Source organism: Hemibagrus wyckioides, linkage group LG06 (assembly GCF_019097595.1).
Source record: "Hemibagrus wyckioides isolate EC202008001 linkage group LG06, SWU_Hwy_1.0, whole genome shotgun sequence".
NCBI lineage: Eukaryota > Metazoa > Chordata > Actinopteri > Siluriformes > Bagridae > Hemibagrus > Hemibagrus wyckioides.
In genome coordinates this window covers 33,923,152-33,937,482 of record NC_080715.1, presented here as the reverse complement: position 1 = coordinate 33,937,482, position 14,331 = coordinate 33,923,152, and the positions used below count along the sequence as shown (strand labels likewise).

The 14,331-nt window shown below is 43.8% G+C and overlaps 1 protein-coding gene across 2 annotated transcripts in view; it reads left to right on the top strand.

Moving 5' to 3' along the window:
- The window catches only part of cad (carbamoyl-phosphate synthetase 2, aspartate transcarbamylase, and dihydroorotase), a 30,071-nt gene that overhangs the window by 5,773 nt on the left and 9,967 nt on the right, over window positions 1-14,331 (top strand). For both annotated transcript variants that reach the window (XM_058391151.1, XM_058391153.1), the window contains exons 7-35: window positions 817-1,002; window positions 1,091-1,200; window positions 1,334-1,476; window positions 1,593-1,724; window positions 3,010-3,243; window positions 3,373-3,594; window positions 3,680-3,868; window positions 3,993-4,117; window positions 4,189-4,322; window positions 5,012-5,124; window positions 5,252-5,502; window positions 5,592-5,838; window positions 6,398-6,496; window positions 6,691-6,915; window positions 7,889-8,071; window positions 8,853-9,071; window positions 9,179-9,346; window positions 9,523-9,705; window positions 9,787-9,891; window positions 10,059-10,301; window positions 10,408-10,489; window positions 10,588-10,754; window positions 10,833-10,997; window positions 11,084-11,215; window positions 11,305-11,506; window positions 11,596-11,786; window positions 11,868-12,008; window positions 13,523-13,618; window positions 13,740-13,875. In XM_058391151.1, the coding sequence (XP_058247134.1) occupies window positions 817-1,002; window positions 1,091-1,200; window positions 1,334-1,476; window positions 1,593-1,724; window positions 3,010-3,243; window positions 3,373-3,594; window positions 3,680-3,868; window positions 3,993-4,117; window positions 4,189-4,322; window positions 5,012-5,124; window positions 5,252-5,502; window positions 5,592-5,838; window positions 6,398-6,496; window positions 6,691-6,915; window positions 7,889-8,071; window positions 8,853-9,071; window positions 9,179-9,346; window positions 9,523-9,705; window positions 9,787-9,891; window positions 10,059-10,301; window positions 10,408-10,489; window positions 10,588-10,754; window positions 10,833-10,997; window positions 11,084-11,215; window positions 11,305-11,506; window positions 11,596-11,786; window positions 11,868-12,008; window positions 13,523-13,618; window positions 13,740-13,875 (4,823 nt within the window). The remainder of the gene's footprint in view (window positions 1-816; window positions 1,003-1,090; window positions 1,201-1,333; window positions 1,477-1,592; window positions 1,725-3,009; window positions 3,244-3,372; window positions 3,595-3,679; window positions 3,869-3,992; window positions 4,118-4,188; window positions 4,323-5,011; window positions 5,125-5,251; window positions 5,503-5,591; window positions 5,839-6,397; window positions 6,497-6,690; window positions 6,916-7,888; window positions 8,072-8,852; window positions 9,072-9,178; window positions 9,347-9,522; window positions 9,706-9,786; window positions 9,892-10,058; window positions 10,302-10,407; window positions 10,490-10,587; window positions 10,755-10,832; window positions 10,998-11,083; window positions 11,216-11,304; window positions 11,507-11,595; window positions 11,787-11,867; window positions 12,009-13,522; window positions 13,619-13,739; window positions 13,876-14,331) is intronic.

Sequence of the window (14,331 nt, the reverse complement as noted above, 5' to 3'; positions counted from 1 at the left end):
TGCTAAATAGTGCATCATATATCTATAAGTGCTTGATCATGGATAATTCACAGATATATTTTGCTTTGCTGTTGCTAATGAATAAAACTATTAATAGGACGGAAGTAGTTTGTGTGTAAAAGTACCAGTTCATCCACTCGGCTTCTTCATTACAAGTTTGATAGCTGGATAAATCGCATACATCTGATTAATAAGCCTCTTCATCCATTATTACACCTCGGTATTTCCCAGGCCATGTGTTTGTGTTCCCTCAGGAGCTTTGTGTTGCCGTTTATTGCTTTTTCTGCTGAGCTCTGCAGTTTTTTCGAGATATCAGACTGGTGGAATTTCTGGGACAGATCGCTGTGTTTTTCTTTGGGTTTGTTCCCAAGGCCGGTGCAGATGCCATGCTTGCCTGTGTGACTGCTGGAGTTTTTTATGAGACCAGAAACCTACTCTTTTTGTTTTGGTATCATTTGAACAGCTTGTTTTGTCTAATATATAACAGTACAGAGAATAATCTACCATTTTATCCTGCAGGAGTCAACATTTTGCTGCGTTTCATGGCCTGTAGCCTCTTTACGCTTGTGCTGAGAAAACTGACTTTCAGAAAAATACCTGAGGAAAAATCCACAATTCTGATTGGTTAACTCTGTTCCTCCCCACAGCATCTGATAATCCATCAAATACCATGAACAAATTAAAGGTTTCTCTCAAAATCCTCTCAGGTTAAGCCACGCCCACTTCCATATACAGATATTTTGGAGCCCTAAACGGGTACAGAAAATGTACAACTTTGTGTTAGACGACTAATACATCATCATCTGCATGCTGTAGATATGGGAACCGTGGCCATAACCAGCCTTGCATCCATAAAGGGACAGAGCGTTGCTTCATCACGTCTCAGAACCACGGCTTTGCGGTGGATTCGCATAGCCTTCCGGATGACTGGGACGTTCTCTTTACCAACGCCAATGACCACACCAATGAGGGCATCGTGCACAACTACAAACCTCTTTTCAGGTACTTAACCCCAGGAGTAATCACACGCTACATATTAAGGACTAGCCTTGTCAGCATGTGTTTGTTTATTTATTTATATATTTTGCAGCGTACAGTTCCATCCTGAGCACATGGCCGGACCTGCTGACCTGGTGAGCCTTTTCGACGTTTTTCTGGACGTCATTCGAGATGCCAAAGATAACAAAGTTGGGAAATCAGGTGAGGTTTCTGTGGATGTAGGTTAATCTAACGCAGGCCTGACAGAATAAGCGTGAATCTTTATGGAATGTATTTTATTGTAATTCATGACATTTCAGATCCATGACTAATGGACCTTCTCTTGTTTGTGTAGTAAAGGAGAGGCTGACTGAGCATCTCACCTTCCCTGGATCTCCAAAGCCTGAGGACTTTGTTCATCCCCGCAAAGTGCTCATTCTGGGATCTGGAGGACTCTCGATTGGTCAGGCTGGAGAATTTGATTATTCCGGCTCTCAGGTAAGCCAATAGACGAGGCTTTGTAGTTCTTGAGTGTCAGGTCAGCAAATATCATTAGAATATGTTATATTCAGAAGGAATCACCGTCGTTCTGGTTTTTATTTCATTTCTTTCAGGCGATTAAAGCTCTGAAAGAAGAAAACATCCAGACTATTCTCATCAACCCGAACATCGCCACAGTGCAGACCTCCAAAGGCCTTGCTGACAAAGTGTACTTCCTTCCCATCACCGCAGACTATGTCACACAGGTAAAGAAATCTAATCAGCATCACTGACCAGTTCTATTATCATCGGTCAACCATGTGAAGCATCTTCTGAAAGCTGATTGGCCAGTGCTAGCCATGTTTATCATGAAGATAATTATCATTATCATAAAGATTACCAGTTAATTAATTCTTGATGTTATTGTTGCTTTATTATATAATAGTGCTTTTGTATTTTTTCAAAATTAGCTAGTTGTATGATCCCTACCAAAATAATCTCATAGTTAGAATAAAGACACTGTGCTTTCTTGATGACATATCTGTACATGTTCGTACGTCTCTGTTGCGCCGCCCACTTTTCCACAAGTTTTCCTTGATTCTTCTGTACATCACTTTTATTTTGCAGTTTGAAGTGTGGAAATAAATCCCAGAGAAATAAAGCAGAGAGCCTGCTCTTAGCTAATCTGATTGACCACTTACTTGCACACCCCCAGAACCTTTAGGTTTTAGGCCTGCAAGATTCTGATTGGCTGATGGCAGCCATGGTTTTCAGATAGCGTGGAACTGGAGTGCACTGCTGTCTTAGCAGCTGTTTTACAAGATTGGTGCATGTTTTAATTCAAGCAAACTTGTATTATAATAAATGTGTGTGTGTGTGTGTGTTTGACCCAGATGGCAGGATTGAGCTGGTTTTAACACACTGAATAAAAATAAAACCAACTGAAGGGACTGATAACGATGCTCAGGGGCTTAACCTGCATGCTCGAGCTTAACTTGTAGTCACAAATGGATTTATTAACACTATCCAGTGCAGTGAACTCCAGAATTGTGTAATTTTTTTTTTTTAAATTATGCATTTGTTTATCAGTGCTGAGCAAATTGCAATTTACAGCAAAAATAAGGAATTACATTGTTCTTGCTTGGCAAGTGTTGAACTGTTGAGGACATCTTGAGGAAGGCAGTGTGGAAGTTATAAGGATGTCTTGAAGGGATGAGGCCATGTGGAAGTCATAAAGACGTCCTGAGGAAGTGTTGAGGCAGGGTGGAAGTCATAAGAACGCCTTGAGGAAGGGTGGAAGTCATAAGGATATCTTGAAGTGTTGAGGCAGTGTGGAAGTCATAACGATGTCTTGAGGTTTTGAGTCAGTGTGGGAGACTAGGGTTGCTTTAGGAAGTGTTGAGGCAGTGTGGTAGTCATACAGAGGTGTTGAGAAAGTGGAGAGGCAGGGTGGAAATCATGAGGACATCTTGAGGAAGTGTTGAGAACGTTTTAAGGACATCTTGAGCAGAGTATGGAATGGTTTCATTTCTGCTCCTATCTGTAAAACAGGTGATCAAGAACGAGCGTCCTGACGGAGTGCTGCTGGCTTTTGGAGGTCAGACAGCTCTGAACTGTGGAGTAGAACTGACTAAGCAGGGCATCCTGGAGAAGTATAACGTCAGAGTTTTGGGAACTCCAGTGGCCTCCATCGAGATGACTGAGGACCGGAAGATCTTTGTGGAGAAAATGGAGGAGATCAACGAGCATGTTGCACCAAGCGAGGCAGCTATGTCTGTGGAACAGGTCAGCTCATTCCTTATCCCCTCATCATTATACAGAAGTCATTAAATTAATTCATCCTCAGATGTTTTACAGATTTCTGTAGACTTCAGAGTCTTATTGTTTCCTTTTTATCTCGTAACCCACATGTAGGCAGTCGCTGCTGCCGAGAGGCTCGGCTTTCCAGTGCTGATCCGCTCGGCCTTTGCTCTGGGTGGCCTGGGCTCAGGTTTCGCTAACAACAAAGAAGAACTGATCACACTAGTCACGCAAGCCTTCGCCCACACATCCCAGGTCCTGGTGGACAAGTCCCTCAAGGGCTGGAAGGAAATTGAGTATGAAATCGTACGAGATGCTTACGACAACTGCATCACGGTACTAAACATCTCTGATGATCTCTGCATTGTTTTATTGCTGTGTGTTGTGTTAGCGGTTTAACAGCATGGAAACTTTGTTTAAGGTGTGTAACATGGAGAACATAGACCCTCTCGGAATTCACACGGGGGAGTCTATAGTCGTGGCTCCTAGTCAGACGCTGAATGATTACGAGTACAACATGCTGAGGAGCACCTCCATCAAGGTTATCCGGCACCTGGGGATAGTTGGCGAGTGCAACATTCAGTACGCCGTCAACCCAGAATCTGAGCAGGTAACTGGTAGATTTAGCCGAAAATGTCAGATAGGGAATCCCCGTTTTACATGGAACACGGATATCTCGTATCTAATACTAATACCATTCTGATCAATCCCAAAATATTCTGTTTGTCCCCCAGTACTACATCATCGAGGTGAATGCCCGTCTTTCCCGGAGCTCCGCCCTGGCTAGTAAAGCCACAGGATATCCTCTGGCCTATGTTGCAGCTAAGCTTGGCCTTGGAATCCCTCTGCCTGTCCTCAAGTACGTACTGTGACACATTTACTATCAACCTTCACTTCGCCATCAGTTACTTACCGTTTTTCTTTTTCCAGAAATTCTGTGACCAACTCCACAACAGCCAACTTTGAGCCCAGTCTTGACTACTGCGTGGTCAAGGTTCCTCGCTGGGATCTGAGCAAGTTCCTTAGAGTTAGCACCAAAATTGGCAGTTCTATGAAGAGTGTTGGTAAGGACACCTGTGTTATTTTATTATTTTGGGGTTTCTTTTCAGGGTTTTGGGCAAATAAATGCTTTTAAATTTGTTTTTTTTATTGGTCAGTTAAGATTTTTATCGGAAAAGCCATTGTGCTTTCATTGGGAGATTGAAGGAATGGCTATGGGAAGAAAGAAAGAAAGAATTCCTGATTGTTTATATGGGAGAAGGTTTACAGCATGTTGGTGGGGACTGATTATTTAATAATCCACCGATTTATAACACATATCAAATGATTTTACTGAGAATTTGAATGTATCCACTTCACACTTCCTGCTTTCCTATTTTCCAGTGTGAGAAGTTAATATTGTGTGGAATATCCAATATGCTATGGATGGATGGATGGATAGTTTGATGGCTGGATGGATGAATGGATGGATGTGTTGGAGGGATGGATGAATCGTTATATGGATGGAGTGATGGATGGATGATTTGATAGATGGGTGAATATATGGATGGATGGAGGGATGGATGGATCCAGGGACAGATGGATTGATGGATAGATGGTTTGGATGATTCAGTCGTTTGATGGCTAAATGGAGGGATGGATGATTGATGGAGAGCTGGATGGAGGAATGGTTTGATGAATTGATGGATCCATGGAAATGCATCATGATTGTCCTAAAATCTGAACAAAGACCAGAAAATTCTTCATTTCTCAGGTGAAGTGATGGCCATTGGCCGCAGCTTTGAGGAGGCTTTCCAGAAAGCTCTCAGGATGGTGGATGAGAACTGTGCTGGCTTTGACCACACCATCAAACCAGTTTCTGAAAAGGTTAGTGTTCATCATCATTATTATTATTATTATTATTATTATTATTATTATTATTATTATTATTATTATAATGCATCACAATTTTTTAGACTTGCATTCAAAGCTGAAAATAATTTTTTTACCTCAGGAGCTTCAGATTCCCACAGACAAGCGGATCTTTGTGCTGGCCGCCGCCCTGTATGCCGACTACAGCATAGATCGTCTGTATGAGCTGACCAAAATCGACCGCTGGTTCCTGCACAAGATGAAAAACATCATAGATCACGAGAAGCTCATGGAAACATACAATGAGGACGAAAGCACAATGCCTCCTGAGGTGATGAGAAGAGCGAAGCAGTTGGGCTTCTCAGACAAGCAGATCGCTCTCTCTGTCCAAAGGTCTGTAGCATGCAGTAGATTGGACTCTCTCTCACATGTGTTCTGTATACAGTTCTATCATGCAGATGTTTGATTTGTTTGATCTTCAGCACCGAGCTGGCCGTGAGGAAGCTGAGGAATGACTGGAAGATCTTGCCCATGGTGAAGCAGATTGACACGGTGGCTGCCGAGTGGCCCGCTCACACCAACTACCTCTACCTGACTTACAACGGCACGGAGAGCGATGTAGCCTTTGAAGAACCTCACGTCATGGTGATCGGCTCAGGGGTCTACCGCATCGGCAGCAGCGTGGAGTTCGACTGGTGTGCCGTGGGCTGCATTAAAGAGCTCAGAAAGGTCAGTCTTCTACACAAACCACACGATTCTGTGCATCAAACATATACAGCATCAATGACTCTGCTTGATTCCTCCCAAGGGGGCGTGTCTGAAGAATTTAAATTTTGCTTTACTTCCTCTTGATCTCTAATCAGGAGAGGCAGTGGTTAAAAACCACAGGGGTTAAAAACACACTCTTAATCATGCCTTTTTTTAACCTAAACACACATTTTCTCTCCCACATGTTTAGCACATGCAGCTAACAATAAAGACACCATCATTTCAAACATGCCATGTTTTTTTTTTGTTTGTTTGTTTTTTTTTTACACAAAATTGGGATCATTTTTGAAACAATGCATCAGAAATGTTTTTTCACAACGGTATCAAACTCAAAGCCTCTCTTTCTTAGTGCCTGTTTTTTATTTTTTAGGTATAGATGTATTTTTCTGAAACCTGGCAACCCTGCTCTCCAATACAATAATGTTAAATTAGACATGTTATATTTTGTTGCCTTTTAACAGACTCTGATAAGCTCTGTGAAGACGGTCTGGTTATAGAAATGTTTTTTCTTCTGTTTCAGATGGGTTACAAGACCATAATGGTGAACTACAATCCCGAAACGGTTAGCACCGACTATGACATGTGCGACAGGCTGTATTTTGATGAGATCTCTTTTGAGGTGAGTGAGAGAGCACTGAAAGGCAAGAACAGTTATAAACATTCAGAAATAATTCAAACATCAGAATGAAGAGACTAAAATATTTCTTTTTTGTGAGTGTTTACAATAAACAGTCTGAACTCAGTAGCACAATCGAAGTTGGTCAGGTTGAGGTTTTTGGGGTTTTTTTTTTGATGTTGTGACCTGTCTCTTAGGTGGTGATGGACATCTATGAGATGGAGAACCCCGAGGGTGTGATTCTCTCCATGGGAGGCCAGCTCCCCAACAACATCGCCATGTCTTTGCACAGGCAGCAGTGCCGCATCCTGGGAACCTCGCCCGAGTTTATCGACTCTGCTGAGAACCGCTTTAAATTTTCTCGGATGCTAGACACCATTGGAATCAGCCAACCCCGCTGGAAAGAGCTCTCTGATACTGAGGTCTGTGACTTTCATACTGTAACGTAACTTAATGTTCTGTGTTCTAGATCTCACAGATTATCTAATTTACTTTTTCTCCTCTTGTAGGAGGTCATGGATGGATGTGTTGAGGGATGGATAGTGTGATGGATGGTTGGTTGGATGAATTAGTTAGTTAATTGGGTGGATGGATGGTTTGATGGATGAATATTTACATGGAGGGATGTGTGGAGGGATGGATGGGTTGATGGATGGATGAATAGTTAGATGGATGGATGGATGGATGGATGGTTGGATGAATAGTTAATTAGATGTGTGGATGGATGAATAGTAAGTTAGTTGGATGGATGGTTGGATGAATGAATGAATTGGTTGATGGAGGGATGGATGGATGAATAGTTGGGTGGACGGAGGGAGGAATGGATGGATATGTGTTGGGGTGGATGGGTTGATGGAGGAATGAATAGTTGGATGGATGGATGGATGTGTTGAGGGATGGATGAATTGATGGTTTAATGGATGGATGGATGGATGAATAGATGGATCGAGGGAGGGGAAAGAGGGATGTGTGTCCGGATGGATGGAGGGATGGATGGTTTGATAGAAGGAGGGATGCATGGATGGTTTGATGGATGTGTTGAGGAATGGATAAATTGATGGATGGATGAATAGTCCGAGGGAGGGATGTGTGGTGGGATGGATGGGTGAATGTGTGGATAGAGGTGTAAATGAATGTTTAGATGGAGAGATGATTTGTTGGAGGGATGGATGGATGAATAGTTAGATGGAGAAAAGGAGGAATGGATGTGTGGCAGGATGTTTGAAGAATGGTTGTATGGCGGGATAGATGAAAGGATGGAGATATGGATGGATGGAGATATGGAGGGATGTATGGATGGAGGGATGTATGGTTGGTTTGATGGATAGATGAAGTAGCAGGTCATACCGACACTGACTGACCTCCTGTTATTCTTCCTTCTCCTTCCTTGTACAGTCGGCCATGCAGTTCTGTGAGACAGTGGGCTATCCCTGCCTGGTGAGGCCGTCCTACGTGCTCAGCGGAGCTGCCATGAACGTGGCGTACTCTGATAGCGACCTGGAGAAGTACCTGAGCAGCGCAGTCGCCGTGTCTAAAGAGCATCCTGTCGTCATCTCCAAATTTATCCAGGAGGCCAAGGTCTGAGTCGCATGCCTTTTTAAAAACCGGGAATAACGGGACAATGTTTGAACATGTGCAGTAAATCTACACAATGTTGATCTAATGCAATGTTCTAAGATGACAGAAAGATTAAGGCCCTGTCCACACGAATGCGGATATTTATTAATCCGCAGCTTTTTTTATGCGGTTTGGCCGTTCGTCCACACGCAAACGCAGCATCAGGTCACTGAAACTGAACATTTTTGAAAACTCCTGCTAGGGTGAAGTTTTTCAAAAACTCCGGTTGCAGCGTTATCGTGCTAATCAAGGCTGAAGTCTGATTGGATAGGACTCTCCTGAACCTTAATGGCTAAACTGAACTATGTAGTTAAAACGTCAACATTACATATTACACTTTATTGTAAAGCTCGTTTGAATAGAAAATTAATAAAATGTCATGTTTATAGTCAAAAATAAAAACCCACCAGTTGCATCAAAAACCAGCCCAGATTTTATCAACCTGCCCAATTCACTTTTTCCTGGTGAGACATGACCAAAAGAAACCCTATCTGGCAACACTGATTGTGAAGTCAGCGTCTCAGGCTTCTGATTGGCCAACATGGCTTTACGGTTGAGATTATATTGCCACCTGTTGGTTTTGCATGCTCTTGACAGGACCTCAGACCGTGTTTTTGCGTTTTCATGTGGACGAGATTTTTTTTAAACAGAGGAAAAACTCCATTTTTAAAAATACCCGTGTAAGTGTGGACTAGGTCTAAGAAATTGTATAACGTGAGGTTTTGCTCGCTTTGTGCCGCAGGAAATTGACGTGGACGCAATAGCGTGTGATGGGGTGGTCATTGCCATCGCTGTGTGCGAGCACGTCGAGAATGCCGGAGTCCATTCCGGAGACGCTACGCTGGTTACACCACCGCAGGACATCAACCAGAAGACCATGGAGCGCATTAAACTGATCGTGCATGCCATCGGTCAGGAGCTACAGGTCACCGGGCCGTTCAACTTGCAGCTCATCGCGAAGGTGAGATCATCTGATGTAGAACTAAGCTAACTTTCTTTAAGGTTGTTTTTATTTTAAAAGAAAATACCAGATGCTAACACAAAAACTTACTGTGCATGTTTGTTCAGGACGACCAGTTGAAAGTGATCGAGTGTAACGTACGAGTGTCGCGCTCCTTCCCTTTCGTCTCCAAAACCCTGGGTGTAGATCTTGTGGCTTTGGCAACGCAGGTCATCATGGGGCAGGAGGTGGAATCTGTGGGACTCATGACTGGGAATGGAGTTGTAGGAGTTAAGGTAAAAAGCCTCTGGGGATGAGATCAAAATTAAAGGTTAAAACTTAAAAACTGCTGAATATTATAACTAAACAGTGTATGTCGTGAATGTTCCAGCTCAAAATATTTCTTATTCCTGAGTGGCTTCTGTCCCTTTGTTTTTGTTTCTTCTCAATTCTCTGTTGTTCAATCTACAAGGTTCCACAGTTCTCCTTCTCCCGGCTGGCCGGAGCCGACGTGGTGCTGGGCGTGGAAATGACGAGCACTGGCGAGGTGGCCTGTTTTGGTGAGAACCGCTACGAGGCGTACCTGAAAGCCATGCTCAGTACGGGGTTCAAAATCCCGAAGAAGAACATTCTCCTCTCCATCGGCAGCTATAAGGTACTGAATCAATAGTTTGTAGGTTTGCTCGACTTGTTTCTACTTAATAATTCTTCTAAAATTTTACGTTTTTTTTTTCAGAATAAAAGTGAGCTGCTGCCTACAATTAAGGCTTTGGAGAGTCTTGGGTATAACCTGTATGCCAGCTTGGGCACTGCAGACTTCTACACCGAGCATGGCATCAAAGTATGAACAAACAACTTTTTTTATTCATCACATAAGAAATCATACACAGTATGACATGTAGTGAAATGTTTTAAATCTTGTTCCCAGAGTCATTTTTAAAGCCGAGTTGTAGAACAATACACTGCCTTGATCTTTAAAGACTTATTTACCCGAGCCTTACCCCTTAGGTGATGGCTGTGGACTGGCCTTTCGAGGAGGAAAGTGACTGCCCCAACAAGGATAAGCAGAGAAACATCATGGACTACTTGGAGGAGAACCACTTTGACATGGTGATCAACCTGTCCATGAGGAACTCTGGAGGTCGGCGTCTGTCCTCCTTTGTCACCAAAGGGTACCGGACACGTCGCATGGCGGTGGATTACTCCGTACCTCTGATCATCGATATCAAGTGCACCAAGCTCTTTGTTCAGGTGAGAATTTGCAGTCCAAACGGTTTCTCGTGTTCCTTTCAAGTCTCACTGATGTACACTAATGTTCAGTACTCTGGTATTAGCCATAATCTGACCTTTTTCACAGGCATTGAGACAGATCGGTCAAGCTCCTCCCATCAAGACTCACATTGACAGCATGACCTCCCAGAAACTCATCCGTTTACCTGGTACCTTCCATCACTTCTCTTCTATCACACTTCATGATCTATTTGGATATCACGAGCGGTCTTCTGCGTACTATTTCACCTCTGTTCTCTTCCACTAGGCCTCATTGATGTCCATGTGCACCTGCGAGAGCCTGGTGCCACCCACAAGGAGGACTTCTCCTCCGGCACAGCCGCCGCCCTGGCAGGAGGCATTACCATGGTGTGCGCCATGCCCAACACCAACCCTGCTGTAATTGACTCCAGCTCACTTGCCCTGGTCCAAAAGGTAATGTATTGGACAGGTTTAACGTTTCCTTTGCATCGTGAACGCAGTGATCTTATACCCCTGCATGTGTCTGTCTAGCTTGCGAAGGCTGGATGTCGCTGCGACTACGCGCTGTACGTGGGAGCCGTCTCGGACAACGCTACCATTCTGCCGTCCATCGCGAGCGCCACGGCTGGTCTGAAGATGTATTTAAACGATACTTACTCCACGCTAAAAATGGACAACGTTTCCTTATGGATGGAGGTAAAGAAGTTCTCCTGGTCAGAATGGTCCAAAGGTCACGTAGAGTCGTAGCTATAGTAACGGAGAAATGTTTGTTTTCAATGCAGCACTTTGAAAAGTGGCCAAAGCACTTACCCATAGTGGCTCATGCGGAGAGGCAGACGGTAGCTGCCATTTTGATGGTGGCTCAGCTTTACCAGAGACCTGTTCACATTTGTCATATTGCCAAAAAAGAGGAGGTAAGAACCCGAACAAACCTGTTCAAGCTTCCAGCATTTTATCTTTGACCTGACGTGATTATTATTATTATTTTTTAATTTTATTTCAGATACTGATCATTCGAGCTGCAAAGCAGAAAGGCATCCAGGTGACGTGTGAAGTAGCCCCTCATCACCTCTTCCTGTGTGAAGACAACGTGACACTTCTTGGGGACGGCAGGGCTGAGGTACGCCCCATGCTGGGCACCCGAGAGGACATGGAGGCTCTGTGGGAAAATTTAGATATCATTGATTGTTTCGCCACTGATCATGGTAAGTGATTAAAAATATCTATTCATAATTCAGACAAAGCTACGGTGTACAGCGAGTGTCTATAAGATGTGAATCCGATCCTTCTGCAGCTCCTCACACAGTGGCTGAGAAGGACTCGGAAAAACCTCCACCAGGATACCCAGGCCTGGAGACCATGCTGCCTCTGCTGCTCACCGCTGTCAGCGAAGGCCGTCTCACCATCGATGACATCATCAAGCGGCTGTACGAAAACCCGGCTCGGATTTTCTCTCTTCCTCCTCAGGAGAATACCTACGTAGAGGTCTGTAGTTACAAATAACTTCCCCGAATCTGTGAAAATAAAAAACGGAAAGCGAATGTCACACAAAATGTTATCTCCTAGGTGGATTTGGAGCAAGAGTGGATCATCCCGAAGCACATGCAGTTCACCAAGTCAAAGTGGACTCCATTCGAGGGAATGAGGGTGAAGGGGAAAGTGATGCGAGTGGTGCTGAGAGGGGAGGTGGCCTACATTGACGGACAGGTGAGCTCAGGTTTCCTGAAACTTTCTTATTCGCGTGATGATTCTAAACATATATATATATATATATATATATATATATATATATATATATATATATATATATATATATAAATATATATATATATATATATATAAATCTAATACACACTATATTGCCAAAAGTATTCGCTCACCCATCCAAATAATCAGAATCAGGTGTTCCAATCACTTCCATGGCCACAGGTGTATAAAATCAAGCACCTAGGCATGCAGACTGTTTTTACAAACATTTGTGAAAGAATGGGTCGCTCTCAGGAGCTCAGTGAATTCCAGCGTGGAACCGTGATAGGATGCCACCTGTGCAACAAATCCAGTCGCGAAATTTCCTCGCTGCTAAATATTCCAACTTCCAGTCAACTGTCAGCTGTATTATAAGAACATGGAAGTGTTTGGGAACGACAGCAACTCAGCCACGAAGTGGTAGGCCACGTAAACTGACGGAGCGGGGTCAGCGGATGCTGAGGCGCATAGTGCGAAGAGGTCGCCAACTTTCTGCAGAGTCAATCGCTACAGACCTCCAAACTTCATGTGGCCTTCAGATTAGCTCAAGAACAGTGCGCAGAGAGCTTCATGGAATGGGTTTCCATGGCCGAGCAGCTGCATCCAAGCCATACATCATCAAGTGCAATGCAAAGCGTCGGATGCAGTGGTGTAAAGCACGCCGCCACTGGACTCTAGAGCAGTGGAGACGCGTTCTCTGGAGTGACGAATCACGCTTCTCCATCTGGCAATCTGATGGACGAGTCTGGGTTTGGCGGTTGCCAGGAGAACGGTACTTGTCTGACTGCATTGTGCCAAGTGTAAAGTTTGGTGGAGGGGGGATTATGGTGTGGGGTTGTTTTTCAGGAGCTGGGCTTGGCCCCTTAGTTCCAGTGAAAGGAACTCTGAATGCTTCAGCGTACCAAGACATTTTGGACAATTCCATGCTCCCAACTTTGTGGGAACAGTTTGGAGCTGACCCCTTCCTCTTCCAACATGACTGTGCACCAGTGCACAAAGCAAGGTCCATAAAGACATTGATGACAGAGTCTGGTGTGGATGAACTTGACTGGCCTCAACCACTGGCCTGAACCAGTCCTGACCTCAACCCGATAGAACACCTTTGGGATGAATTATAGCGGAGACTGAGAGCCAGGCCTTCTCGTCCAACATCAGTGTGTGACCTCACAAATGCGCTTCTGGAAGAATGGTCAAAAATTCCCATAAACACACTCCTAAACCTTGTGGACAGCCTTCCCAGAAGAGTTGAAGCTGTTATAGCTGCAAAGGGTGGACCGACGTCATATTGAACCCTATGGATTAGGAATGGGGTGTCACTTAAGTTCATATGCGAGTCAAGGCAGGTGAGCGAATACTTTTGGCAATATAGTGTGTGTGTGTGTGTGTGTGTGTGTGTGTGTGTATATGTATGTATGTATGTATGTATGTATGTGAGAGAGAGAGATTCCTCCACCTGTGTCCTCTAATCCATCCAGGTGCTGGTTCCTCCTGGTTACGGTGAGGATGTGAGGACGTGGGCATCAGTTCCGAATCAGTCATCAGCCTCTGAAATGCCCAAGGATGTCCAGAAGGTAAGACTTCAGCTAGTTTTTATCTCAGGAGGATATTTCTTCTGGTTTATTGCAGTTTTATATACATACATATATACATATATGTATGTATATATACACATATATATGTATATGTGCACAGACCCCTGAGCATCCCAGGCAAGCGACTCCTAGTGAATCTCTGCGTACTCGAGCTGCGAGTCCACGCCGATCAGCTGGAGACCGCTTCATGCTCCCGCCTCGTGTCCACCACACCTCTGACCCCGGGCTTCCACCAGGTAATCATCCGGGCTCGAATTTCACTAAAAAATCGATTTAAATTGTTAGAACTGTTATCTATAAACCTGTTTCTAGATGTGATCAGTTCATGTAAAGCAGTTACAGTGTGAAATCTGACACTGATGTTAGAAAGCATCTATAACTATGGTGTTAAACCTGGTAATGTTTCTGTTACAGAGCACCAGGCATCATGGGTTCAAGTCTCAGCTCAGGGGGTTGATTGTATTCAGAATGTTAAAGATGAATCTGCTAAAGTAAATTCAGCGAGCTTTTTTTTTTTTTTTTTGTTAATTATGTTAGTGCTGAGTGATTATGATCAGTTTAATGAGTTAAAGTTTGCAGATCCTTAGTAATCGTGAGAACGACAGATGTTTGAATCCCGATTTATTCAAAACTTTATTAGAAAGATGTCAGATATTGTTCAGACGGAGGTACTTGCTTTTTGAAACCCTCAC